The 27,866-nt window shown below is 41.8% G+C and overlaps 1 protein-coding gene across 2 annotated transcripts in view; it reads left to right on the forward strand.

Annotated features, from left to right (window-relative positions):
• LOC135204311 (protein GDAP2 homolog) overlaps positions 1-27,866 on the forward strand; it is a 128,025-nt gene that overhangs the window by 31,913 nt on the left and 68,246 nt on the right. For both annotated transcript variants that reach the window (XM_064234478.1, XM_064234477.1), the window contains exon 7: positions 8,004-8,088. In XM_064234478.1, the coding sequence (XP_064090548.1) occupies positions 8,004-8,088 (85 nt within the window). The remainder of the gene's footprint in view (positions 1-8,003; positions 8,089-27,866) is intronic.

The following is a 27,866-nucleotide window of genomic DNA, read 5'->3' on the forward strand; positions in this document are numbered from 1 at the left end:
CAACAAGTCAAAAGAAAGAGAGTAATTGTCCAATGACCCCATTACTTACAGAAAAGAAAAACACAATGACCCCATTACTTACAGAAAAGAAAAACACTGACTACTTGTCAACCAGTTTTAAAACAACTGTTTCATACATTCAACTTCCCTGTCAGATATATACTTAGCTATAGACTCCGTCGTCCCCGACAGAAATTCAAATTTCGCGGCACACACTACAGGTAGGTCAGGTGATCCCGCCGCCTGCCGCTGGGTGGCAGGAATAGGAACTATTACCATTTTGAGCCAGATTTTCTCTGTCGCTGGTACTAGTAACATCGTTTGCTAGTTCCTCCTGACTTGATTTTCGAATTTCATTACGCCGTTGATCTTCTGGACTGCTATTTGGACGTATTGGATCTTTGGTTTGGCATACGCTATTGTGGACTGTTTTTGGATTTTGGTTTTGGAATTTCTCATTATGTCTAATGTTTCAATTTCGTTCAGAGTGTGTGTGAATGAGAGTTGTTATGTGAGACTACCGAAAGCTTCGGTGGATCCTCACACCACTTGTAAAAATTGTAGAGGGAATGTATGCTCGCAATTGAATACATGTGATGAGTGCAAGGATTTGAATGAGGAGGAATGGAAGTTGCTTGATTCCTACTTAAGAAAGTTGTAAAGAGTAAGTAGGTCGGTCTCTAACGAGCCAGTTAGCGGACTATTGCCTATTGCTAACCCAATTGTTTCCTCCCATACAGCTTTACCCTCCCGATTATCTGACTCGGCAAGCTCAACATCCGAAATTGCGAGTCTAAAAGCTTCGCTTAAGCATATGGAGCAAAAAATTAAGGAACTGGAAGGTAAGTGCAGTGAAAGTGTTCCCAGTGAAGTGGAGGGTGCGTCTGATCGGCTCTGTCTCGCTCCCAGGCCTAGACCTCTTTCAAGCTCCCAAGCCCAGTGGAGAAGAAATGTCGAAAGCCGCAGGGAGGTTTCAGAGAATCCCCACCGGTCAGGCGTCCCCTCGGCAGACCCTGTAGTTACGTCCCGGGCTGCCAAGGATAGTTGTTGGAAAGACGTCCTTAAGCAGTGTTTTTCTTCGTCTGATTCATCATCTAAAAAAGGATGGAGTTCAGATAGATTGTCGAGACCTTCGAAGAGATCTTGGAAGTATCCGTCATTTTATTCAAGCCCTGAAGAATTTCCGGAAGAATATCCTCCGGAAAAGAGAAGGAAGGAGGTTTATTCAGAAGCTCCTTCTCCTTCGTCGGAGATTGGAAAGAAGGATGTAGCTACGAAGATTTTGGAGGATATGCAAAAACAGATATCTTCGCTAGTAGGAGTTCTTAAATCGGATCCTCCTAGAAGGAAGGATAGATTTCTTCCGATTAAAATATCCTGTCCTTTAGAACTCTCTGAGAGCTCGGACGAGGCGCCTGCCAGGAGCCTGGCGCCAGCCAGATGTCAGGCTACTGTCAGGCACAAAACGCCGTCAAGGCGAGAAGATACATATAGATATCTATATAAATCTCCTACTAGAAGGAAAGCGCCTGAGGCGTCTGAATCGAGGCGGAAATTTGAAACTCCTGAAATGAGGCGCAAAGCGCCTGAAGTGAGGCGCAAAGTGACTGAAGCTCCTGAAACTTCTGGAGCGAGGCGCAAAGTGCCTGGAGCGCCTGAAATGAGGCGTAAAGCTCCTCAAATAACGGAAATGAGGCGCAAGGCGCCTGAAGAGCCTGAAGCGGCTGAAAGGAAACGCAAAACTCCTGGAGAGCCTGGAGCGTCTGATAGGAGAAGTAGAGCGCCTGGAGAGCCTGAGGCGCCTGAAATGAGGCGCAAAGCGCCTGGAGAGCCTCAAGCTTCTGAAAGGAGAAGCAAAGCGCCTGAAATAAGAAACAAAGCGCCTGGAGCGCCTGAGGCGCCTGAAGCCAGGCATAAAGCACCTGAAGAGCCTAAGCCTGTTTCCAAATATCGAGTGCCTGACATCCATCATATGACAGGCAGGCGCAAGGATTTATACAATCCAGGATATGATTCGGACGAGTTATCGGAGTTTGAAGCGGACTTGGAGGCTCCTCTGTGGGATTTTTCTCAAGATCAATTTTCCCCTGACAGGGTCTCTAGGTGTCGCACAGGCGATCGTAGCCCCTGTCGGGAAGGAATTGATCATGGAAAAAGGGAAAGACATTTAAGGACTTCTCCTGGTAATGACGAAAGGTGTCGCACAGGCGACCGTCGTCCTTGTCAGGAAGGCCTTAGTGTAAAAGAACAACATCGGCCTTCTCCTGGCAGGGACTCAAGGTGCCGCACAGGCGGCCGTAGCCCTTGTCAGGTTGCAGTCGGTGTTGGCTACAAGCCCTTTACATTCCCGAGAGAGGAGTCCTCCGGTCGCACACTCTTCTCCGAATAGAACTCAACCAGAATTGGAAGATGTCTCGGACTCTGAAGAAAACAAGGGGGCAGGTCTTACAGATTATAAGACATTAACAGCCCTCTTGTTAAAAGAATTTGGAGAGTCTCTGAGTCCTGCTGCCCCTCCTTCTCCTCCTTCTCCTCGGTCTTTATTTTCGAGTACGAAGGCTGCGAAGTCTTCCTCTTTCTTGAAGATGCAACCGACCATATCAATGAAGAGGGCTTTGCAGTCGGTCGGAAATTGGCTTAAAACCAAGGAGGAGGCGGGAAAGACTGTGTTTACCTGTCCCCCTTCCAGGCTATCAGGAAGGAGAGGGATTTGGTATAGCACAGGAGAATCTACGGGACTTTCTCTTCCCTCATCTGCTGAAGCGGACTTCTCGACCTTGGTGGATTCGGCAAGGAGACATGCACTTCCATCGGCCAAACAAGCTGGACAATGTCAGAAATGGACCATCTCCTCAAGGGAATATTCCATGTCTTGGAAGTTTTTAACTTCCTAGATTGGTCCCTTGGGGCTTTGGCTAAGAAGACGCAAGACCCTCAGTTTTTGGAACCAGAAGTCTTGCATAGTGTTTTGGCATGTATGGACAAGGCGGTGCAGGATGGATCGGCTGAAGTGGCATCCCTGTTCGGGACAGGAGTATTGAAGAAGAGGTCTGTCTTTGGTTCATTTCTTACCAAAGCAGTCTCTCCAGTACAGAGGGCTTCTCTTTTATACGCCCCTCTGTCTAAACAGCTGTTTCCTTCTCAGTTGGTAAAGGACATTTCCCATACGCTTACTGAGAAGGCAACACAGGATTTGCTGGTACACTCTGCTAAGAAGCCTAGACCAGCTGCTTCTGTCTCGAAGAGGGAGCCAAGACCTGCCCAAACCGCCCTTTTGAGGTAGAACTTTTAGCCGAGCCCCAAGGAAGAGAGGGAAGGTGAGAAAAAGAGGAAGATCTTCCATCAGAGTTCCGAGGAAGAACGCTAAATGAGGTTCCAGTCCTCCAAACACCAGTAGGGGCCAGGCTTCTGAAATTCTCAGAAGCATGGGCTTCAAGGAAAGCAGATTCTTGGTCCCTACAAGTTCTAAGGAAAGGATACCTCATCCCCTTCAAAAACAGACCTCCATTGACGACGACACTGAGGGAGCTGTCAGCGAGATACAAAGACCCTGTAAAGAGAGAGACCCTTCTTGGGTTGGTTCAGCAAATGTTGGAGAAGGAGGCCATCGAGATAGTACAAGATCCGCACTCCGGGGTTTTTACAAATCGGCCTATTTTTGGTGCCGAAAGCCTCGGGGGGGTGGAGGCCGGTCCTGGACGTGAGTGCATTGAATCGCTTCGTGGAGAAGACAAAGTTCTCCATGGAGACATCCCGGTTCTCTCTGCTCTCCGTCCAGGAGATTGGATGGTCTCCCTCGACCTACAAGATGCGTACTTTCACGTCCCCCTGCATCATTCGTCGAAGAAATATCTTCGGTTCATGGTACAGGGAAGGATTTATCAGTTCAGGGCTTTGTGTTTCGGCCTCTCGACGGCTCCTCAGGTGTTTACGGCGTTGATGAGGAACGTAGCAAGATGGCTGCATCTAAAGGGGGTGAGGATATCTCTTTACTTAGACGACTGGCTTATAAGAGCACAGACAAAACAAAAGTGCTTGGAGGACTTAGAGATAACTCTTCAATTGATCAGATCTCTCGGATTGCTCGTAAACCTCGAGAAATCTCACACGATCCCCAGTCAGACTATCGTCTATCTGGGGATTCCGATGGATTCTTGGGGTTTTCGAGCGTATCCATCCCAGGAAAGGATTTCGAAAGGGTTGGAAAAAATCTCGGTCTTCCTAGAGAAGGAACGTAGCTCTGCGAGGGAATGGCTCAGTCTTCTGGGCACCCTTTCCTCGCTGGAGCAGTTCATCTTTCTAGGGAGGCTGAATATGAGACCCTTGCAGTTCCATCTAAGAAGGAATTGGAACAGAAGAAAGGGAGATCTTTTGGATACCTTTCCCATAGGAGAGAGTATCAAAAACCACTTACGATGGTGGTTAGAACCGCTGAGAAGGAACGAAGGAGTATCCGTGTCTCATCAGAACCCTCACTTAGTGTTGTTCTCAGACGCTTCGGACACGGGGTGGGGAGCAACACTAGGGACGAAGGAGGTGTCAGGCAGTTGGACAGAAGAACAGAAGGCCTGGCACATAAATGCAAAAGAACTCTTAGCAGTACACTTGGCACTGCAATTGTTCGAGAACGAGGTCAGGGGCGTGGTGGTCCAAGTCAACTCGGACAACACCACGGCTCTGGCATATATAAAAAAACAAGGGGGGACACACTCTTTCTCCCTTTACCAACTAGCAAGGGATCTGTTGATCAGGACAGAAGAAAGAGGGATACGACTCCTGACGAGGTTCGTTCAAGGAGGAAAGAACATAAGAGCGGACAGATTAAGCAGAAAGAACCAGGTCCTTCCAACAGAATGGACCCTTCATTCGCAGGTCTGCCAGCAACTATGGTCTCTTTGGGGGAAGCCTCAATTAGACCTATTTGCAACATTCCTATCCAGAAGGATGGAGAATTTTTGTTCGTTGGGGGACGATCCCAGAGCCCTATCCATAGATGCCATGCTCATGGATTGGAAGGGCATAGACGCTTATGTGTTTCCCCCATTCAAGATGCTGGGGGAAGTAATGAGAAAGTTCGTGTCCTCGGAAGGAATGAGGATGACATTGATCGCTCCTTATTGGCCTGCAAGAGAATGGTTCACAGAGGTACAGGAATGGATAGTGGACTTCCCCAGATCTCTTCCCGAAAGGACAGATCTGCTCAAACAACCCCACTTCGAGAGGTATCACAAGAATATCCACGCTCTCGCTCTGACTGCCTTTCGACTATCGAAAGATTGATCAGAGCGAGAGGCTTTTCTCGCAAAGCGGCAAAAGCAATTGCTGGAGCAAGAAGGTCCTCAACCATGCGGATATACCAATCGAAGTGGGAAGTTTTCCGTAGATGGTGTAAGGCGAAGAAGCTGTCCTCCTCCGATACCTCTGTGACCGAAATCGCTGATTTTCTTTTGTTTTTACGAGAAGAATCTCATCTGGCAGTGTCAACCATTAAAGGTTATAGGAGCATGTTATCAGCTGTGTTCAGGAATAGGGGCCTGAACATAGAGAATGACAAAGATCTGCATGACTTAATTAGATCATTTGAAACTACAAAATTAAGAACTTCTCTCACCCCTAGTTGGAATCTGGATGAGGTTCTCAAATATCTTATGTCGGAGAGATTCGAACCTCCCGATAAAGCTACTTTCCGGGACTTAACTAGAAAATGTATTTTCTTTATATACTCTCGCCAACTGCGAAAAGAGTGAGTGAGCTGCAAGCGCTTGACTTGAGAGTGGGTTTTAAGAAGGATTCGGCTGTATTGTCCTTTAAGCCTTTATTTTTTAGCTAAAAATGAAAACCCCCCCTCGAGACCTTGGCCTAGGACTTTCGAAGTAAAAGGGCTTTCTCAATTAGTTGGGAATGAAATGGAAAGAACATTATGCCCGGTGAGAACTTTGAAGGTTTACCTGCAGAAGAAGAAGCAGTTGCAGGGTTGCAATCAAAGTTTATGGTGTGCGGTTAAAGACCCTAAAAGAGAGATGTCAAAAAATGCCTTATCATTTTTTGTTAGAAACATTATAACTGAAGCCCACATGAGTTGTGATAGTGAAGCATATAAGACCTTAAGGGTAAAAGCACACGAAGTACGTGCAGTTGCTACATCATTGTCGTTCAACAAGAACATGTCAATGAAGAACATCTTAGCGGCCACGTATTGGAGATGTAACTCAGTGTTCGCCTCACAGTACTTGAAAGATGTGAGGGTAACATATGAGAGATGCTTCTCTCTAGGACCTTATATATCAGCGGATACAGTGCTGGGGAAAGGGGAGAAGACTGATCCTTAATATTAATTTTTGTCCTTATATTTTATATAGTGTGATTTTAAAATTAGTTGGTGTTGAGTTTTTAGGTTGTTTGAAAGGTGTTTGGGGATAACGCCTTTCAATCATATATACTAATCCACGGTTAGGATCGGGTGATCGGGATCAGTATTTTACTCCTTTATATGCCAAGAGGCATAGGTATATTGTCATGTAAGTGAATAAGACTCCAGTGACAATTGCCATTAGGTTCTGTTGAGTAAGTGGATAAGACCCCATTGACAGTCCTCGCTGAAGCTTTTGAGGCGAAGCAGACTTCTAAGCACAAGCTATGAAATCTTCCGCCTAAACAGGTAGGAACTAGGGTATTGTTAATTAACTTGTATTACCTACAACATATGTTGTTTACCTATCAGGTCAGTAATTAGCTGTCTCTTGCCCTCCGCCAAAGGTGCCAATCAGCTAAGTATATATCTGACAGGGAAGTTGAATGTATGAAAATGATATTGTTATTGTACAATAAAGTTTCATACATACTTACCTGGCAGATATATACGATTGTATGGCCCACCCAGCCTCCCCTCAGGAGACAGGTGGAAGAGAAAATCTGGCTCAAAATGGTAATAGTTCCTATTCCTGCCACCCAGCGGCAGGCGGCGGGATCACCTGACCTACCTGTAGTGTGTACCGCGAAATTTGAATTTCTGTCGGGGACGACGGAGTCTATAGCTAAGTATATATCTGCCAGGTAAGTATGTATGAAACTTTATTGTACAATAACAATATCATAATTCACAATTATGAATAGTAACAATAATAACATCACTAACAACATACTAAAAAAGATCACCAATAAATAAAAATAACTGAATGAACAGTTTTATCAATATGAAATACATAAAAGGAATTTGACTAGTACTAAAACTTAAAGGATAATGTTAAAACTTGCAAGAAATACATTAGAAGGAACTTGACTAGTACACCCAATTAAAGAATAATGTTAAACTCTTCACTGTTTTATCTATGATAAGATTGTCTAATTTGTACATACCAGGGCTCAAATTTAAAAGTTTTCCAGAATATGTCTATGTAAAGGCAGATTCAATTATATTCATACTAATATAATTGTTACAAAGTAAAATTTCCTTTGCATGGTGAAGATTACTAAGGTGAATAAAAAGGGCACTAGAAGTCTGTCCTGTTCTAACCGAATATTTATGTTGATTTAATCTAGTAGACAAATCTTTCCCAGTTTGGCCAACATATTTCTTATCACAACTTTTATAACGAATTGTATAAAGGCAGCAGGTAGATGAAAATGGGGAGTTCTTTATTAGCATATTACAAACCGTATTTGTGCTTTTAAAAACTAATTTTACATTAAAAAATCAAAGTACCTTAGGCAAATCATAAAAATTTTTGTTGTATGGTAAAACCAACGTATTATAGCATGAAAAAGGTTCTCTATCCCTATTTGAATAAAAAGTACCCTTGGCCATTTTTAATGCCTTGTCCATAAAAACATCGGATACTGAAGTTTTACACCTATGTCACATATTTTGCCTATTTCTTCTTCTAAAAACTCAGGACTGCATATTCTTAAGGCACTTTCCCTGTGGCTTCAGCTAATAAACAAAATCATGTGCTTACTTTTGTGATTTCTTAGTATATATGTACTCTCCTCTTCCATTGCTCCAGATTGATTTAGGGGACAAGTTTGGTGAACCCAGTATTCCTGAGAGGCAGATTCGTATCATTGATAATCCTCAGCACAGATACGAAGGTAAGTGGAAGCGTGATGTGGTTGTTTGTGTAGGTGTAAAATTTCTATGTGTGCAATGTCCATTCTGTTAATTTCTGTAAGACCTTTGAACTCTGGTCTTCTGGCAATATTCTACCTAATGGGTCAACTATTTGGAACTGTGCTTTGTTCATACACGAAACAAACCTTCGGTCTTAACATTAGGATTTACTAGCGCCAAGCTGGAAACCGGTAGAATTAAAATTACACTTGTGAGATCCAGGGACTAATGGCATCTATACCAGGTCACGGGGCATGTATACCCAGAATGCCCACGGCTACCTGTGACCCACCAGTTATTTTCCTACCGCCTTTAAGATAAGACGTGTTACTGTCTATCTCATTTAAAGCCGGTTTTTCAGTTTGCCCGTTCTTTATCCATTTCATTTTTTATTTTTCATTCCTTTTCTTTCTCCAAGTGTGATCAGTGTGTGGTAAGAGTGTATACGTGGTATGATGGAGAATTTTGCCTCAACATCGAGATCGTCTACCGTTTCGAAGAGGAGACAAAGGAAATGCCCAGGAGTCAGTGGCTTTCCATGTTCTAGGTTCCTAACTTCGGTGTCGACGGATCCTCATCCAACGTGTAGTAGGTGCAGGGAAAACGTATGTACGGTTACTAATCCGTGTTCTGTTTGTCGCGGTTGGTCGGTGGAACAGTGGAAGAAGTTCTATGGGAAAAGCCAATACAAAAGGAAGGGGGTGACGCCATCTTTGGATGACCAAACCTTACCGGCTTCTTTTGTATCGGTAATAAACCAGGCTGCTCCATATGTTTCTCCACCTGCTTTTGATTTGTCTCATACCCCTTCGGTTTCTCCTAGCGGTTCTGTATCGGAAACGTCAGGAGGGGCCTTGGGTAATTTTATGAATAATTTGCACTCTCCTTTGTTCCCAGCAAGTAGAGGGGGAGATCCGCCATCTTTGTTCCTGGCTCCTGCTACTCAAGCGCATAGGTTAGATGGTACGTGGTCAGCGCTAGGCCTACCAACCTTGGATGGTCTGCTTGCGCATTATATGACGTCACGGTTCCAGCAGGGTCCGGCAGCGCTGAATGTTCCTCATCCCCCGGGCTTGCAATTTATGGGAATTAATGCCGCGGCTTCACCATCCCACTCAGTATTTACAGCGATGCAGAACGTGGGAGGTAGTTTGGCAGCAAACGTGCGGTTGCCAGCAGAAACCTCTCAGTCTCTCCCTACGAGAGGGATGACGTCACAACATACGTCACACTCCGATATGGCAGGCGTGATGACGTCACAGACCGATTCTCGCCCTTTTTCGCTGCACCCAGACGCTAATACGCCTTCTGACCCGTCAATGCAAACTGTAATGCAGAAATTACAGGATATAGAGAAGAGAATGAATAAGAGAGACAAAAAGAAAAAGTGTGATTCGCCTTCTTCGTCTTCTTCCTCTAGTTCGGCGTCATCGCTAAGTCCGATAACGTCACGGCGAGCGCCAGTCAAGCGTTGGAGGAGGATTCGGGAGTTCCTGCGGATCCTCGGCTAAGAGGAGAAGAATCAATTCTTCCTCATCTTCGGACCAAGACTGTCATTTCCAAGTCAGCAAGAAGGTCGGAAAGTCAGTGGCTATTAAGCACAAGGTTGGCAGACGAAGCCGTTTGCAAGAATCCGAACAAGCGAGAGAGGTGACAGCCGGCGAGCTAGCGGCCGAGGCGGAGTTGCCAGTTCGGATCGCAAAAACTGCGATACCTCTGGTAAAATCGACGTTGGCGGCGAAAGGTGCAGCAGAGGATGGAATGCAGGTCCCAGTTTCGCCCGTAAGGCCGTTCAAAATACGTACGAAGGACGATAAGGCTCCTATTAAAAGTACGAAAAATAGAGAGTTGGCAACCTCGGCGGATACGTTCGTGGAAGGCAGTGTCCGTCTGGATAGAAGGTCGAGGCCGGGCTCGCCGACGCTCGAAAACGATGCCAATACTAATAGAGACGAACTTATCTCTGTCTTAAGGGAGCCTTCATCTTGGAGATCTAGACGAGATTCTCGCTCTAGATCCGTGAGCAGAGAAAGAGTGAGACGTTCTCGTTCCCCTGCTGACTATCCGGGATCGAGCCAACAGCGGCCAGCAAAGATCAAAGAGACCGCGGCCGTAGGGGCAGGCGGCCGTGGAATTCCGGGCCGTCTGTCAGAAGATAGAGGCGAAACAACATCCCTTGTGACGGAGAATGGTACACTAGAGCCGGAGGAAGGAGAAAACCAAGAGTTTCTGGCCTCGTATGCAGAGGTGATTGATTTGATTCGTCAATTCAATAACCTTTCGGAGAAGACAGAAACACCGGCCAGTATGCTTCCTCCTGGAATTGACATGGCATTTGGACTAAAGAGGGATACCAAGGTGTCGTATGAATTGCCTTGTTCGAGTCATGCGGAATCGGTCTTGCAACACGTAAACGCAAAGATTGCAGGGAGGGATAATTCCTTAAGATCTAATAGATCATTTAAATTTATTCCCCCTCCAATGATAAAGCAAAGGAAATATTATACGACACCGAAGGTCCCTTTGCTGTCTAGACAAATGAACCCTAATGTTGTAAGGTTAAGGCCTGGATTAACCTTGGATCAGGTTAAAATGGAGTGCCCTTCGATGACGTACCAAGAGGCTGCTACGTTAGAAGCAACAGCTTCTTCTGTCTTTCAGGCTGCTTCTTGGTTAGACCTTTGGTCAACAGCAGTGGCAAAAATTGCATCCTCGGAAGCAACAAGGAAAGTAGTGGATGAACCATTGTTCATTAGATTACTACAGTCAGGTTCCAAGGCGATTGCGTACCTGACAAACGTAAGTGCCAATGTTTGGGCAAATATCCTGCTAATGAGGAGAGATGCAGCATTGGCTAGACTAAGCCGCAATGTGGATTTGGATTCCCTGTTAGCAATGAGGAATGGGTATATCTTGGAATTGCAACTGCTGTTGCCAGAGGTCATACTGGAAGAGGCGATAGATAGAAGAAGGATGGACACTAACGATAGGTTGGTGCAACAGGCAGTTAGGAAAACGTCTAACAGTCAAACTACTCCTTTGGAGGGAAGACAACAGCAGATGTCTCGAAAGAAGACAGTGAGACATAGCATCCCTAATAGAGTCACAAGACCCTCTTCCCCAAAGAGGATAACTCATCGGCCCTTTCACAATAGAAACAACAGAGGAAGGGGCAATAGGGGAAGAGGGAGAGGCTCAAGAAGATAGGATGGGCGCCTCCCATCACTCAGCCACACCAGTGGGGGGTTGCCTGGCAAATCACTGGAAGGTGTGGCAGGAACTAGGGGCAGAGCAGTGGGTGGTGGATGTTCTCAGGATCGGGTATTTGATCCCGTTCGAGGTAACCCCGCCCCTGACAGATCAACCATTACCCCACGTCACTTATGCCCACAAATCTCAGAAGGCCACTATTCTGCAGGACGAAGTGAAGAAGATGATGGAAAAAGGAGCTGTGCAACAAGTATGCAGTCCGACAAAAGGCTTCTACAGCAGGATTTTCCTGGTACCCAAAGCCAACGGGGAGTGGAGGACAGTAATAGACCTGTCAACGCTGAATCTGTTTATAAGGAAAACCAGTTTCAAGATGGAAACTCCGAAAACGGTTCTACAAGCAGTCAGAATCGGAGACTTTATGCTGACAGTCGATCTAAAGGACGCATACTTTCAGATACCAGTCCATCAGTCTTCAAGGAAATTTCTCCGCTTCAGTCTTGCAGGGAAAGCTTTCGAATTCAAGGTCCTGTGCTTCGGATTGACAACGTCTCCTCAAGTTTTTACAAGAGTGTTCACCCTCGTGTCGGCGTGGGCGCATGCTCAGGGGATCAGGCTAATAAGATATCTGGACGATTGGCTGGTGATAGCAAAGTCCAGGGAGAAATTACTCAGGGACAGGGCGGCCCTCCTGCAGCTTTGTCACAGCCTAGGTATTGTGGTGAATCAGCAGAAGTCGCAGTGGATCCAAGTCAAACGTTTGGAATATCTGGGAATGGTGATAGACACAACACAAGCCAAAGTATTCCCGACAGACCAAAGAGTAGAGAAATGCAAACAAGTGGTGAATGCCTTTCTGGGAAAGCAGACACAGCCAGCAAGACAGTGGCAGGTGGTGCTGGGAATCCTAACCTCCCTGGAGAAGCTAGTACCACAAGGAAGGCTACACCTTCGGTCCCTACAATGGAGGATGAAGGAGTTTTGGTCACCAACAGTAGATCACCCGTACGAGCAAATTCCCTTGTCGGCAGAAGTGAGGAAAGACTTGCTGTGGTGGGTGAACGACGACAATCTGACAGTGGGTGTCCCCCTTCAACAATCCTCCCCAGACCTCTTGGTGTTCTCGGATGCGTCACTAGAAGGCGGGGGAGCCCATATGGAGGAGTTGATGGTGTCAGCAAAATGGAGTTGCAAGGACAGAGAACTCCATATAAACATGCTGGAGTTGAAAGCAGCTTTTCTGGCTCTACAGGAATTCAGGGAGAGAGTAAAGGGACACTCAGTGGTATTGATGTCAGACAACTCCACAGTAGTAGCTTATATAAACAAGCAAGGAGGCCTAGTTTCTCGGCAGTTACATGTGATGACAGTTCAACTTCACCAGTGGGCTATAGAGAACCTGGTAGACATCAAGGCCAGGTATATTCCGGGAAAAAGAAACATAGTGGCCGACAAGTTGAGCCGCAGGGATCAGATTCTGGGAACGGAGTGGTCCCTACACCAACAGGTAGTGGACAGGATGCTCATGTTGTGGGGAGGACCGATCATAGACCTATTCGCAACCAGGTACAAAAAAAAGTTGGAAATGTATTGTTCAGTAGTCCCGGACGCGGAGGCAGTAGCAGAAGATGCGCTACAACACCCCTGGGACAATCTGGACGTGTACGCATTTCCTCCATTTTGTCTAATCCGTCAGGTTCTGAACAGGGTAATGTGGTCCCAGAACCTCAAGATGACCCTGGTAGCCCCGTTATGGCCGAAAGCAGAGTGGTTTCCAGACCTACTGGAACTCCTAGTAGATGTGCCAAGAGAGTTACCTCCATGAAGCAACCTTCTGTGTCAGCCTCACGTGGAGAGGTACCACCAGTCGGTGAAGTCCCTATCGCTTCACGGGTGGAGACTGTCAAGTATCTCCTCCGAGCGCGAGGGTTTTCGCAGAAAGCAGCAACTCAGATGGCAGGTAATATCAGAAAATCATCTGCGACAGTATACCAAGGAAAGTGGTCAGCATACTGTGATTGGTGTCGTAGAGGGAACGTGTCTCCACTCGGTACCACTATTCAGCAGTTAGCAGACTTTCTGATATATCTCAGAACAGAAAAACATATGTCTGTATCTGCAGTGAAGGGGTACAGGGCGGCTCTAGCCTCAGTCTTACGAATGAAAGGAGTGGACATATCGTCTTCATGGGAGTTGGCCATGCTGATGAGGAGCTTTGAACAGTCATGCCCACCAAAGGAGCTAAAAGCCCCAGATTGGGATCTGACCAAGGTACTGAGTAGTCTGACAAAACCCCCCTACGAACCACTAAGGCAGTCCACGGATAGGAGCCTGACCCTGAAGACAGTCTTCTTATTGGCCCTGGCTTCAACCAAAAGGGTGGGGGAGCTACATGGCCTCTCATATCTCATAAAGCACTCGAGAGGTTGGAGATCAATGGTATTTGAATTTGTCCCAGAATTCGTGGCCAAGACCCAAAATCCAACAATAGTAGACGGCAGATTCGACTCCTTTACCATACCTTCCTTGGCAGACTTTGTAGACAACGACAAAGCTGAGATGCTCCTGTGCCCTGTCAGGGCACTAAGGGGAGTACTTAAAGAGAACAAGGCACCTCAGGCCGGGGGTGCCAGAGTTGTTCGTAAGTACAGGATGGAACAAGAAGGAAGTGTCCAAGAATACAATATCGTTTTGGCTAAGGGAGACGATCAGAGATGCTTATACGGCAGAAGACAGAGGGTCAGATAGCCAGGTGGGAGCTAGAGCTCATGACATCAGGGGTGTGAGTGCTTCCCTGGCATTTAAGAAGAACATGTCTGTGGATAAAATTCTGAAAGCTGGTGTGTGGAAACGCCAAACAACTTTCACCTCATTTTATTTGAAAGATGTTGCCCATAGATCCTTGGACACCTTTTCCTTGGGTCCAGTGGTGGCGGCCCAACAAGTGATATAGTTCATCCAGTGCCCCTGGCGGGTCAGTTTGCGTCTAGTCTAAGATGAAGGTATGAAAGTAGAATGAATGGGATGACTGGTCTTTTTTCTTTACTACTTTCTTCCTACTCCTTTAACTACGGGCAATATGAAGGAGAGTACCGTCATGTGCTGGAACGGACTAAATGCAGGTGAGATGGTCAGCCATACTGTGAAGCTATCTTAGCTGATGATATACTTTTCAGTAGCAACACACCCCTCTGGATAATAGGGAAAAGAGGGGTGAAGGTGGATCCAGTTGCAAGGGACAAGAGTAAACAGTAGAATGGTATCTACACCCAGTGGGAGAAAACCAATAGATTCGCTTATATCTTTGGTCCTAGGTTCATTGTCCATTCTCTTAGAATTTCCCTATATATTCGGAAATGGATAAGATGGCAAACTCCCAGTCAGTTGTAGAGACTTACCTCCCTCCAATAGTAAGTCTATCCTAATGTTAAGACCGAAGGTTTGTTTCGTGTATGAACAAATACCAAATTTGTAACTAATTTGTATTTTCATAACTAACAAACCTGAGGTCTTAACAGTTAAAGGCCCACCTCGAACCACCCCTCTAGCAGTCTAAACTGGGTTAGAAATATAACTGGTGGGTCACAGGTAGCCGTGGGCATTCTGGGTATACATGCCCCGTGACCTGGTATAGATGCCATTAGTCCCTGGATCTCACAAGTGTAATTTTAATTCTACCGGTTTCCAGCTTGGCGCTAGTAAATCCTAATGTTAAGACCTCAGGTTTGTTAGTTATGAAAAATACAAATTAGTTACAAATTTGGTATTTTTCATTCATTCTGTCTTGGGCAAATGATAGCTCCAGAACAGCCTTGATGTACTTGCAAGTCTTATGGCGAAGAGTAGCTGTGTTTGAAATTTTCAGATTAAATATTGATATCGTTTCAGGTAATGTACTCTAGCGTATTTCTAAGATTTTTGTTGTAATATGAGCAGTTTACTGTACATTACAGTGCAGTACGTGATTTTCTTGGTACTGTCAAACATTTACAAATTCATATTTTTTAAATTGGCTAATTATGTCTGGATGGGATAAAGGAAAGCTAAAAGTGATGAGCTTAGATTACCTGAAAGTTCCAGTTATGGCCAACATAGGAGTAGGTTTCAAATAGATGGTATTTGTTGCAATTAATCCATTCAAATAAGAGCTTCCACGACAAGTATCAGTTCAGGTACTTAGCAAAGGAATAGGATGATTTTGTTTGTGTTTCATGGTTCAATTTGATTCTTTTTCAGACTTTATACAAATGACTAGAGGTAAAGTAAATTGACAGCTGTGTACCTTTCCATCTCATAAGTGTAGTCCTGACATAGTGTCGATATAGTTGATGTAGGTGATGAAAGATTTAGTCTCGGAGAGTATAGTTACTGCTGTAGTAGATTGGCAGTTAGTTACTTGTTACATAGAAGAAACCTATCTAAAAGCACATTAGTCTAAGGTCAGTATACCTTGGAATAATACAGTGTTGAACTTGGCAAAATTGGAAGGGCAAAATTTATGCGAGTGCTAAATTTTATTACAACTTATCCCTAAAGGCAAGTAGCAAATATAATGGTTGATAGTTTGTTTTATTACAATTGAGGGCCTCAGAACCACAAGGTGGTAAACGCCACTTTTTAGAAAATGAGTAAATTGCCCTCAAAGTCTAGCTTTCATTACTCTGCTTCTATGAAAGATATTGATTTAAACTAAGTTTCATATGAAAACCCTACCCTTTATGATTTTTTTTGAAAATTAAAAAAAAAATTGTGCGGTGCGCTTGTGCGCTAGCATTCAAAATGTATACCTAACCCCTCACATTTATGTATATTTTATTCATATCCAACACTTAAACTATAATTAAATGTGTAAAAGTGTTATTATATTTGTGTTATAACAGCAATAGATCGGTGTACCTACTATTGTTTTCTTTTGTAATGCGGTAATCACTCGCTTATCACTAATGACAAAAATAGAAAGAAAGCCTTGCTAACAAACTTTATGCGAAACATTATTATACGTAGCACAATAAGCATACGTTTTCTCTTTACGTGGGGGCTTCTCTCCAATCGTAACACGATGTCTTTTCACTGGGTTGGTCGTAACCAACGACTGAATGTAAGCAGTTTGCTTATCATAATCTCCCAAACCATAAAACCCATTGAATAAAGCCTCCACTATAGGCCTACCAAGCCTGCTAAAGCAACCTACACTACGTGCAGGTACAAGTTTGCATGTACGCCGAGAAACATTCTTGGCTGGAGTTATGCAATAACTTAACACTGTTTTTCTTCCATGACGCTTCATTCCTTGTCCTTTTTCTTCCTCTTGGGTGTTGCACGACATCATTGTGATCACTTTCACCATCAGAGGAAGGCATAATGGCGCTAAATAAGGGATAATAATAAAAAAAAAAACCACAACACTGTGGACAACCGAATTCCACCGCAAAAATCACTATATTGTAAACTGTGCCGTGATTGGCCGACACTTACGGGCGCCTTATGGGGAAAAATGCTGATTGGCTTAGAACTGACTACCCACTTAATGACACGCGCTCTCATTGGCTCACTCTTGAGCTGCGAACGTGCTTCCTTGTGGTTCTAACTGAGCTCTTGTAACCTCCGCGCAACACTACGTTCATTCATGTAGACAAAATCGATAATTCCTACTACTCAAGTATAGATTTCGACCTTTTTGAAACTCCTGAATAGCATAGAAATGCAATAAATAGACAGAGGAAACGTTGCCAAATCTACTGGTATGACTTACTCAATGTTGGTGGGGATGGCGTTTACAACTGTGGTTCTGAGGCCCTCAATTAAATTTTGTAGCCAAAAATTTAGCATTGTACGATGAGGTGGAAAATAGCAAAAGACAGAAAATTGCACTTAATTTAATTGCAGATTAGCAGCAAAGGAGGTAGCATTTATTAGGGTACTAGAATTGAGAACATGCCTTTATACTTTAAGATAGAACTTAGATAGGAAAGCTTTCTTAGCTTGCAGATTTAGTAGTCATTGTATGTCATTGGATATGTAGTAGTTAGATATAGAGTAAACTGTTCTGTTACCTGTGGTCTATGATTATCCTTGTCAGCTCACAGATGTAAAGTTCGACTCCAGGTTTTTTACTGCAGTCTTTTATAGTGCATATTTCTATGAACTATAGAATGTGCACAAAAGGTTGCCCTTTTGTGCACATTTTAATTTAAGGTTCTGTCTTTGCTCTCATTGTTTTGGGACTATACCTGATATGAAATTGGTTGATAAGGGAAAACTTTTTCCTGTGGGTTGGAAAAAAGGTTTTATTTTTGGGGTCATGACAATATTGTTTTTTGTTTTTATTTTGACATTTTGACATAAACAAAATCTATTTTTTGGATACATGATTGCAAACTCTTTGACTGCTACAGAAATGGAATATAAAAAGTTGTTAAAGGAAAAATACATGCAGCATCTGCATAGATTCAGAGAATTTTTCAATGCCAGAGAACTGGAATTACCTTGAAACTTATAAATTGGGGTGTGCAATTGTCGCTCAGCCGTCATTGGGGAAAAGTAGGAAGAGTTAAAAGACCTTGAGTGGTAAGTGTGAAAGAACAGATGATGCAGTGCATGTTCTTGTAATAGGATTAAGCTGTGCAGGTGTGTGTGTGTGTGTGTGTGCATGTGTTCAACCGCCTGTAAGTATTTGCCCATCCAAAAAAGCATAGCTTTTGAAAGGCTTCAAGAAAGATACTGGATGTTCAATTTTTTTTGTCTATGGTTAGTTACTTCATTCAAATGAACACCATAGTCTTTGGAAGCTTGAATTTCAAGTCAGTGGCCTCTGTGGTGGCTTGTTCCTTATGAATAGGGTTTTTCATCTGAATCATAATAAAGTTGATACTGTAGTGTGGTTTAAATGGCCTCAGTTTTATATGTGATGATTTAGTTCTTTGTACTCAAGAAAGAATCCATTGAAAGCAATTATTTTTTATGCTGAATCTTATTCTTGGTAACGACGTGGATGAACAAGTGCCTTGTAGGAAGTAAACGTTGTGAAGCATTACTAAGTTGCTAGGTATCGAACCTGTGATTTAGGTCATCAGGATTTCTATGCCATTGTCTTCTTTTGTAGGAGAATACATCGAGTAATATTTATTATGTATAAGTATAAAGGGTGACGAAAAATATGTTGATGGATGGGGGAGCCCACAGTAAAGTTACCTGTAATTGTGTTTAAAATGGGTTAAAATGTACTTAAAAAACATGGTTTGAAGAATCTGATTGATGGTTTTTAAAAAAGATTGGTCAGATCTTCGAAACAATATGTTAGAAACACTTTGATACATTTTTGGTGCAATACGAGATGTAATCATGAACTCGTTAGCGTACATGTGACATGTGAAAGATCTTGTGGAAATGTACCAATCACTAATGCCCCTTACCTGCCCATAGAAAAGTGACCAGTAATGCAACTTAGGAGAAACCCCAGAGCAAGAAAAGTAGAAAGTTAAAAAGTGGAAGTAACATATCATGCCTCACTGTGACCCATGACTGTGTGGGTTACAGAATATCCAGAAGGATGTTGGTATAGGACATTTCAACCCTCGATTTATTCTTTAAATTTTTTAAACTTTATAAACACGAATACACATTATATTTTTATCGTAGAAAGATACAATACACTTGAGTGAAGGAGTATTTTGTATTTTTATGCTTCTGTATGTTTTAAGTAATGGATATTACAAAAGGAATGTTTTCTTGTTATGTATGTATTTATTTTGTTAATTTTGTAATGCATATTCATTGTGAATACTTCAAATTGTGCTAAAATAAAAAAAAATAAAAAAAATGTTACGGAACAGTGATACATTATGAGAGAGAGAGAGAGAGAGAGAGAGAGAGAGAGAGAGAGAGAGAGAGAGAGAGAGAGAGGAAGCCTTATGCATTGCATGTGTACGAGTTTGGTCATACTGTTACCTCCTCCATCTCTCCAACTCTTAGTGAGAACTCTCTCTCTCTCTCTCTCTCTCTCTCTCTCTCTCTCTCAAAGCCACTTAGGTCGTTTGCGTCTTTTGACTCCCGTCACTCGTCTCTCATCCGTCCGTCGGTCGATTCGTACCACTCGTAAAGGGGTTGGGTTTTTTCTTGTTCGTGGAAAAAAAATACCCGAGATATATTCCAGTGTTTTTTGGTTTTGTTTTTATTTAGTTCGTTTGGTGCGTGTATATTAATTTTTGTGTTGTGGACCGTTGTGTTTATTTATAGTGTTACTTAATATGTAATACATACGTATGGCTGATTTCATAGTGTGAATTAATAGTCCTATATCACACACACACACACACACACACATACGACGTATGTTTGTATAATTCTACTTTTAAACCTTCAGTTACGTACGAGTCACCGTAGGGTTATTTTCGATTAATAATTGTATTTAATGACAAAATGATTGAGCAATTGCGTTTTCCCCGTGTCTTTAACCTTGGCAATAAGTTGTTTTTTAAAGTTTCCGGATGTAGGCACTTATAAAAGTTAAAGTGTCTTTCGTGTGAATTTTATCGGTGTTGTATATTGTCAAGTAATAAATCTTTTAGACAGTGTAGACCAGTAGGAAGACATTATATAATAAGTAATGCTTCTTGTATTATCGATAGGCGTCTTATGATCACTCCTGATCAAAATCGGGAAGTGAGTTTGTATAAATAATGAACATTTTGAAAGTTTTAATCATGATTAGAATTGAGAATTCGCTTTGTACAAAATGTAATGAACAATTTGAAAGTTTAATTCCTGAATAGAAGTATTGAGAATTCGCTCTGTACAAGTAAAGAACAACTTTTGGCCAGCTCTTCCGGTTGTGAAACCACTCGTAGACTTTTAGAATTCGAAATTTAATCTTGTCACGAGTCTTGTACTGTGTGTCGTACAGTAACGTAGGCAAGTTCTGGTTTCCGCTTCGACGATGATAATGTAATCTGACGCCGTTTTCTCTCGTTTGCTTTAACTTTTGTTGTTGTTTTTTTATCTTTATTCGTAAAATTGACGGTTTTGATAGCTTCGGAGAGGTTTAATAATCATTGACATATAGGTGTAGGTTACGTAAGGACTACCAAATGATATTTAAATCTTTTGTTTAGCAGTTATAGATGGCGGGAGTCTGGCATTTCCTGCCGTCTTTAATACCGTTGTTCTCTCAGGTCTTTCCTGGATATAAGTAGACTGGAAAAATACTTTTCCAGCATCATAAAAGCAATTTTTGAATTAAAAAAGATCGTAACTGTTGCAGGATTTCGTAACATAGAAGTTACTTTTTTTTAACCTCTCGTGTATGTATAGGATATGGAAGCAACATATAGATCAACTATTAAGAAAAAAAAGTAGGCCTAACCTCACACATTATAGTGCATAGAACCAACGTAGAGCTCATTTTATAGTGCATAGAACCAACATAGAGATGAACTAAACCTCTCGTGTATGCATATAGGGCACTGAACCAACATATAGCGATTTTTTTTTTTTTTTTTTTTACTTAGCCCTAACCTTTCTCGTATGAAATATAGAGGACGTGGGACCAACATATAGATTAACTATTAACTAGATCTTTTATAAAAGCTCAAGTCTAGCCTCTCGTGGTCATGGAACCAACATATAAATTAGCTTAACTTTATTTTTTTTAAAGATGTAGGCCTAACAGAAGGTATATGGAATCTTCACGCTAGTTACATAAAACAGTTACGCCTAGTGTAATATCAGCGTGACAGCCCGGGTTACTTAACCAGTCTCTCCTGTAATGAATGAAGCAATCTGTCTCGAGGGGATGTTTTTAAGTTTTGTGGAAAATCCCACTCCATCTCCCCTACCCCCTCCCTATCACTCTCCCCTTCTGATGAAAGGATATATACTACCCAGCTAGTTATGACTGGCTCGGTATCCGACTGTTAAGGAGTGTTGGTATTGTCTATACAGTGTCTGTGTGTGTGTGTGCATTTGTGTGTGTGTGTGTATGTTGGTCATGTCTTTGTGTATTTTTTTCTGCAGTGACCATGGTTTTCGTGATGTCGGGTGATTCATTTATTTGAACTTTCTTAATTCACTGAATATTTCTTTTGCATGGTGATTCACACACACACACAGCCATACACATACACACACGCATATATATATATATATATATATATATATATATATATATATATATACTGTCGGTCATATATACGTACATATACGAACATAAACATCTACATACATAAAGATTATACGCCCCCCCCAAAAAAAAAAAGAAAAGATAAACGCCCCCAGTCCGCATTTTCGAACCGTATAAATCGTACCCTTTCAATTCACCAGGTTAGAAACCGTTAAATTCAAGTGTCTTTTGTTATTAAACACTTTATATATATAAAATATACTTCGTGGTTGAGATTGATGTGCCTTTGTTTCGAGTGAAGGAGATCTAAAGAGCTATCGAAGCTTATCTCCCGCGATCGAGTACAAATAAACAACTTCAGTGTCTTGATTCCGGAGAAGAAGAAGAAGAAGAAGAAGAAGAAGAAGAAGAAGAGGTAACAGTTTGTTATTGGACCCTTCAAGTGTTTGTTGACATCAAGGTCCACTCGTCGAATTCCTTCTTGCATATTTCGTGGGACGTCCTGTTCGCCTTGGGTCTTTTTCTCTTGCCCCTTAGGTCTTTTTATTCTGAGTCTTTCTCATACCTCTTGGGTCTTTATTTTATCCCCTGGGTCTGTATTTTAACCCTTAGGTCTATCTTTTACCCCCTAGGTCTTATTTCTCCTTCTTAAGTATTAATTCTTCTTAGGCCTATACACATCCTTGGGTACATTTCTTCTCGTTCTGGAAACTTCCTCCTCTTCCTTGGTAGTTTTTCCTTTTCTGTAGGATCTCCTCCTCCTCCTCCATTGGTCCTTCTCCCCTTTCATAGATCTCCCTCCCGTCTGTAGGACTCTTCTGTCACTCCTTGTCATAATCCTCTGGTATATTTGGTTCCTTGTGGGTCTTCTTCCTCCTATTTGAATCCTCTCTCTCTCTCTCTCTCTCTCTCTCTCTCTCTCTCTCTCTCTCTCATGAGGCCCTTCCCATGGACGTGCTAACCCTCTGCCTGAGATCCGAAGAGTCCCACCGACCGAAAGCCATCACCCACAAGAGCTGCAAAAGCCTCGAGCCCAAAAGGGGGTCCTTCAGATCCTTCAGGAGGAGAAGAGCGGCGTCCTTGAAGGGCGTCGCCTGGGGCCGCAAGAAACTAGCCAAAATGGCTGCCTCCATTCCCAACGTCAAGACGCCCCTCCTGAGGTCCTACGGCGTCTTGAGGAACGAAAATATTTTCACAGGTAAGTGAGATGTATAATATGACTTGGCTTTGCATTTGTTTACGTGGGAGCGTTCGGGTGGAATTTTTATATTGGGTCTTTTGTTTACGTGGGATTGTTCATTTTGAGATTTTGGGTGTTTATGTTTATGTTTACGTGAGACCAATATTTTGATTTTTTGGGGGTGTTTATGTTTACGTGGGATCGTTCATTTTGATTTGCGTGTTTTTGTTTACATGGGACCGTTCATTTTGATTTTCTGGGTGTTTTTGTTTATGTGGGATTGTTCATTTTGATTTTCTTCATGTTTTTGTTTACGTGGGACCGTTCATTTTGATTTTCTGAGTTTGTTTACGTTTACGATTTTTGGGTTTAGAGGGGACCGTTCATTTGATTTTCTGGGAGTTTGTTTTGTTTTACGAAGGGACGTTCTTATGATTTTCTTGTGTTTTGTTTACGAGGGACCGTTCATTTTGATTTTCTGAGTTTTCGTTTACGAAGTTATTTTGGGACCGTTCATTTTGATTTTCTGGGTGTTTTTGTTTACGAGGGACCGTTCATTTTGATTTTCTGGGTGTTTTTGTTTACGAGGGACAGTTCATTTTGATTTTTTGAGTGTTTTTGTGTACGAGGGACTGTTCATTTTGATATTCTGCGTGTTTTTGTTTACGTGGGACCGTTCATTTTGATTTTTTGAGGGTGTTTTTGTTTACATGGAACCGTAAATTTTAATTTTTTGGGTGTTTTTGTTTACATGGGGCCGTTCGTTTTGATTTTTTGGGTGTTTTTATTTACATGGGGCCGTTCGTTTTGATTTTTTGGGTGTTTTTGTTTACATGGGACCGTATATTTAGATTTGTTTTGTTTTTGTTTACTTGGGACCGTTTATGTTGACTTTTGTTGGTGTTTTGCTTACTTGGAACTGTTCAAATTGATTTTGTGGGATGAATGAAGGCGTTTTCAATTTAACTTGAGTAATAACCAGCGAAATAATAATTGACATTTTTTATGACTTTCTAATAGAATCAACAAAGTAATTGAAAGACAAGAGATGAGAAAATTATATTTATGGTGTTTAAAGAATAAAAACAACAGTCGTTTGGAAAATGTGAGTTTTTTCTTTTCCTTAAACTATTAAATTATCAATCGTTTTTGAGAAGCTTAAATGAAACAAACACAATATTCAGATGAAGGGAAATGAGAAAATAGTGTTTATGATTGTGAAAGCATAAAGCCGACAATCGTTTGGAATATGGTGAGTTTTTGCCTCCTGCTAATATTATGGGCCCTTGCGTTCATATTGACTTTTGTTTACGAACCACTTGTGGGGGGGGGGGGGGGGGGTGAGAGTGGGGGGTGGCATGGTCCTGAGGTCGAATACTTCAGTACAAGTGCTTGGATGTGTACGTGATACCAGTCAGGTTGAATTACTTTGAAACTAAGCGTCAGCTTGTTGAAAGTAGCTTCAGGTAACCTTGAAAATCTCTTTACTTTCGTATTGGTTTTAGATTCTTGTTGGGTTGAGCTCTCCCCTTAGATGGGGAGATCTGCCCCCCCCCCCCCCCCAGATCATAACAACTACCGAGGCTAGAGGGCTACAAATTGGTATGTTGATCACTTACTTTCCAATGATCAAACATACCCAATTGCAGCCCTCTAGCCACATTAGTTTGTATTTTATCTAGGGTTTAAAGTGAGCCACAATCGAGCGTCTGGCAACGATGTAGCCAGGCCACCACCGGCCCGTCGTTAAAATTACATGAGCTGCGGCTCTTACGGAAAACTCCATTGCGCCAGAGCATTTTTTACTTAGTTTTTGAATTGGTTTCAACTTACAAATCGGGAGGGAAAGGTGGCATATCCAATGCATGACTCACATTGCCCCCCCCCCCCTAAAAGGGGGTTTGTGGGGTGGGGGTTACGACAATGTATTTACACGGTGATGTAACGTTAAGTAAGTGGGCTTATGTGCTGAGGGTGGGTGGATGGGTTAGAAGAGAGTGGGGGGGGAGGGGGGGACGAGGGGGCAGGGGGAGAAGAAAAAAAAAGGGGGGGGGGGAGGCGCGCCGTTAATAGTATTTATGTTGTACCGAATGAATATGTCGGTAAAGTTATACGTGTGTCTTTTGCGAGTTGGTAAGGCATGTAGACTCTCTCTCTCTCTCTCTCTCTCTCTACTCTCTCTTCTCTCTCTATCTATATATATAGATATATATACCATGTATATTTTTATTCATCAACCAATAGATGGTTGAAATTATATTAAGATTCATACGTACTTAAACTGACAAATGTTTAGTTTGAGCAATAACTATGTTATATGAACATTTTCCTTTTTTGAAGTGATTTTAAAATTAAACATAATATCTATATTATGAAATATGTACTTATCGTCTAGATGGCAAAAGTAACACAAAGCAACGACGAAAATGACGAGAAACAATACAAAAACAGCACTCATCTTCAGCTTTAAGCTCCTTGTAATAATAAATAATAATACGTTCGTAACTACGTTCGTAACGCAAGTTACGCAACCTTCCAGAGAAGGTATGGCGTGGCTGATCGTAAGCAAGGGAACGGATTGCCATTGTTTATTTATTTATATTTCCGTCGAGAGAGAGAGAGAGAGAGAGAGAGAGAGAGAGAGAGAGAGAGAGAGAGAGAGAGAGAGGGATTGTTTGGTCAGAGTTTTCCGTAGATGGCTCAACAAAGGGAGATGAACTTAACGCGTCTTGCTTTGTACAAATCACGTACCTGTATTGTGAGGGTCTCTCCTTGGCTAATACTACGTGTACCATACCTGCTTCAGTCGATAGGGTGGATTACTGATAAGCCTTAAAATCAAGATGTGTGAGGAAAATATTATTTGGAATAATTTTTCCTTTTTAATCTTATACTCCAATGAGTTGTATCTACAAAATACTGTTTGATGGAGTTGTGTGAAGGGAATTACATTTGATTATTTTACATTTATTATTTTTTGTACACAATTTTGTTTTATTTTGTTGTTGGTATATAAAAACTTTAGTAATTTATCCAGTAATTTTCTAATAGTTGGCCTTTTTGAAATTTGAGACTAATCGTTTTTAATTAATTAGTTCGTCCTGGAAATTTGAATAATTTTTAAAATAAAAAGTAATTTGAATTAATTTTTTGTTACTAGTTCAATGTAATCGTTATTAAAAGTCGTTTGCTATGAAATAATTCGCAACTCTAGTTAATTGCAGTCCTTAAATAATTGTTATTTCAATTAATTTTTAATGCTCTGGGTATTTTTAAAGGAAACTATATTTGGTCATTTGAATTAAACAGTAATTTTGTTTATTGTCATTTACTTTAATAACTGTCAATTGTCATTAACTTTATATCTGTCTACTATGGTGCTTGACTTATAGCCTAAATGCCATAATTCATACTTGCATAATTAATAACTATGTACTCTCTCTCTCTCTCTCTCATATATATATATTTATGTGTGTGTGTATGTGTGTGTGTGTTGTTTATATAGTTTCAGTGCCAAGTGAACTCCCTTACGTGTAAGGATTGCTTGCAAAAATTTCATGTATGTATGTAAAGCTTTTGTCATGTCTTTAGTTTTCCAAACCAGCCTTGATAAGTTTAAGAGAAGGCCAGAGGAATTCTGAATGCAAAGTCAGTGTACATCGCGTGATTTGGCTGCTGACGCCACCAGTGAAATCACATGATGTTATGCCCTTGCATTGCAACTGCTAAAGTTGTTCCATGCCTTATTCCTTTCACTTTACATTCCCCCATATTTACTTGAACTTTCGAGCGGACGAATAAGCCACACGCCCAGTATAAAATCCCAAAAGCTCTGGCAACAACAAAAAGGCAATTGTCCCGTCCGTTTATAGCCTTCCAGAACTTGGCATTTCTATTGTGCCGAGGTGAGGGACCACCACCACCCCCCGTTTTCTATTGTGCCGAGGTGAGGGACCACCACCACCCCCCGTTTTCTTCAGATCGGTTAAGAATGGAAAACGAGATGCTGGTAGTCTGCGCATGCGCTTGATTGGGAGAGAAAAGAGATTCCACAAGGTTTATTTATTGATGCAATGGCACGCTTTTGTTGCACACCGTGATCTATAAATATCTCGCCCAGCCTGTATTTGCCACTTAGGTCACTTTTTGTAAGTGCCTCCGGGGGTATATTATCTGCGTATAGGGGCGTGATAACTTGGAGGCCTCTCTCTCTCTCTCTCTCTCTCTCTCTCTCTCTCTCTCTCAAATAACAGGTACAATGTAAATACTTCTCTCTCCCTTGTGATAACCTCATGACAAAAAAAGAAAGGAATCTCTCTCCTCTCTCTCTCTCTCTCTCTCTCTCTCTCTCTCTCTCTCTCCTCTCTCATTATCATATGTATGCTGCGTCATTGATCCGCTCATTAAAGCACCCGAATATCTAGATGACTCACCAGGTACCATTGTGAGTCACCAATCACGATTATGAGTGTTAATTCACTTACGAATATTTTGGGGATTCCTCCTCGCCGATACGTAGGTTACAGGACCCCTAATTAAGCAGTTTTTTTTTCTTATTGTTTTATTATTATCATTATTGTTAAAAAATCCACAATTATATGTTAAAATATCTTTCTTTGTAAAAAAAACAAAGACTGTTTTTTACATATAAATATATTTTAACATATAATTGTGTATTTTTTAACAATTCGTTCTTCACAAGACTGAATTTCTTAACATTATCATTATTATTATAATTGATCTTCGTAATATATCATGAGATATAAAGTAACTACTTATTATTGAAAGGAATGTTGTCCAGAATTTTTTGACATTTAATTGTTCTGAATATTTTATTTTAAGAAGATGCCGTGTATTGTATTGAATGTGGTAATTGAGAATAAGACCTTTTGGTGTGCTTGTTAATAATAATAATAATAATAATAATAATAATAATAATAATAATGGTATTAGAAGGCATAGTGTCAATAAGAACCTTGACATAAATATGACTCACGCTTACCTGTAATGAAGGAGTCTTCTACAAGAAGACTCCTACACAACAAGGCGGGATCTGACCTGCAGCTTACGCGGGACACATTGCTGGGTTTTCCCCTGATTCATAGGTTGTAAACATTGTATTGCTAACTTTAAACGTAAATTAAAACGTGCTAAAATCTACGGTCATATAGAGCCTTCTTTCACCAACGAAAATTAAGATAAATACTTATATTTTATCGCAAATTATTGTTCTGTGCTGTTTAACATTATTT

The sequence above is a fragment of the Macrobrachium nipponense genome, chromosome 44 (genome assembly GCF_015104395.2).
Source record: "Macrobrachium nipponense isolate FS-2020 chromosome 44, ASM1510439v2, whole genome shotgun sequence".
In the NCBI taxonomy this organism is placed as follows: Eukaryota; Metazoa; Arthropoda; class Malacostraca; order Decapoda; family Palaemonidae; genus Macrobrachium; species Macrobrachium nipponense.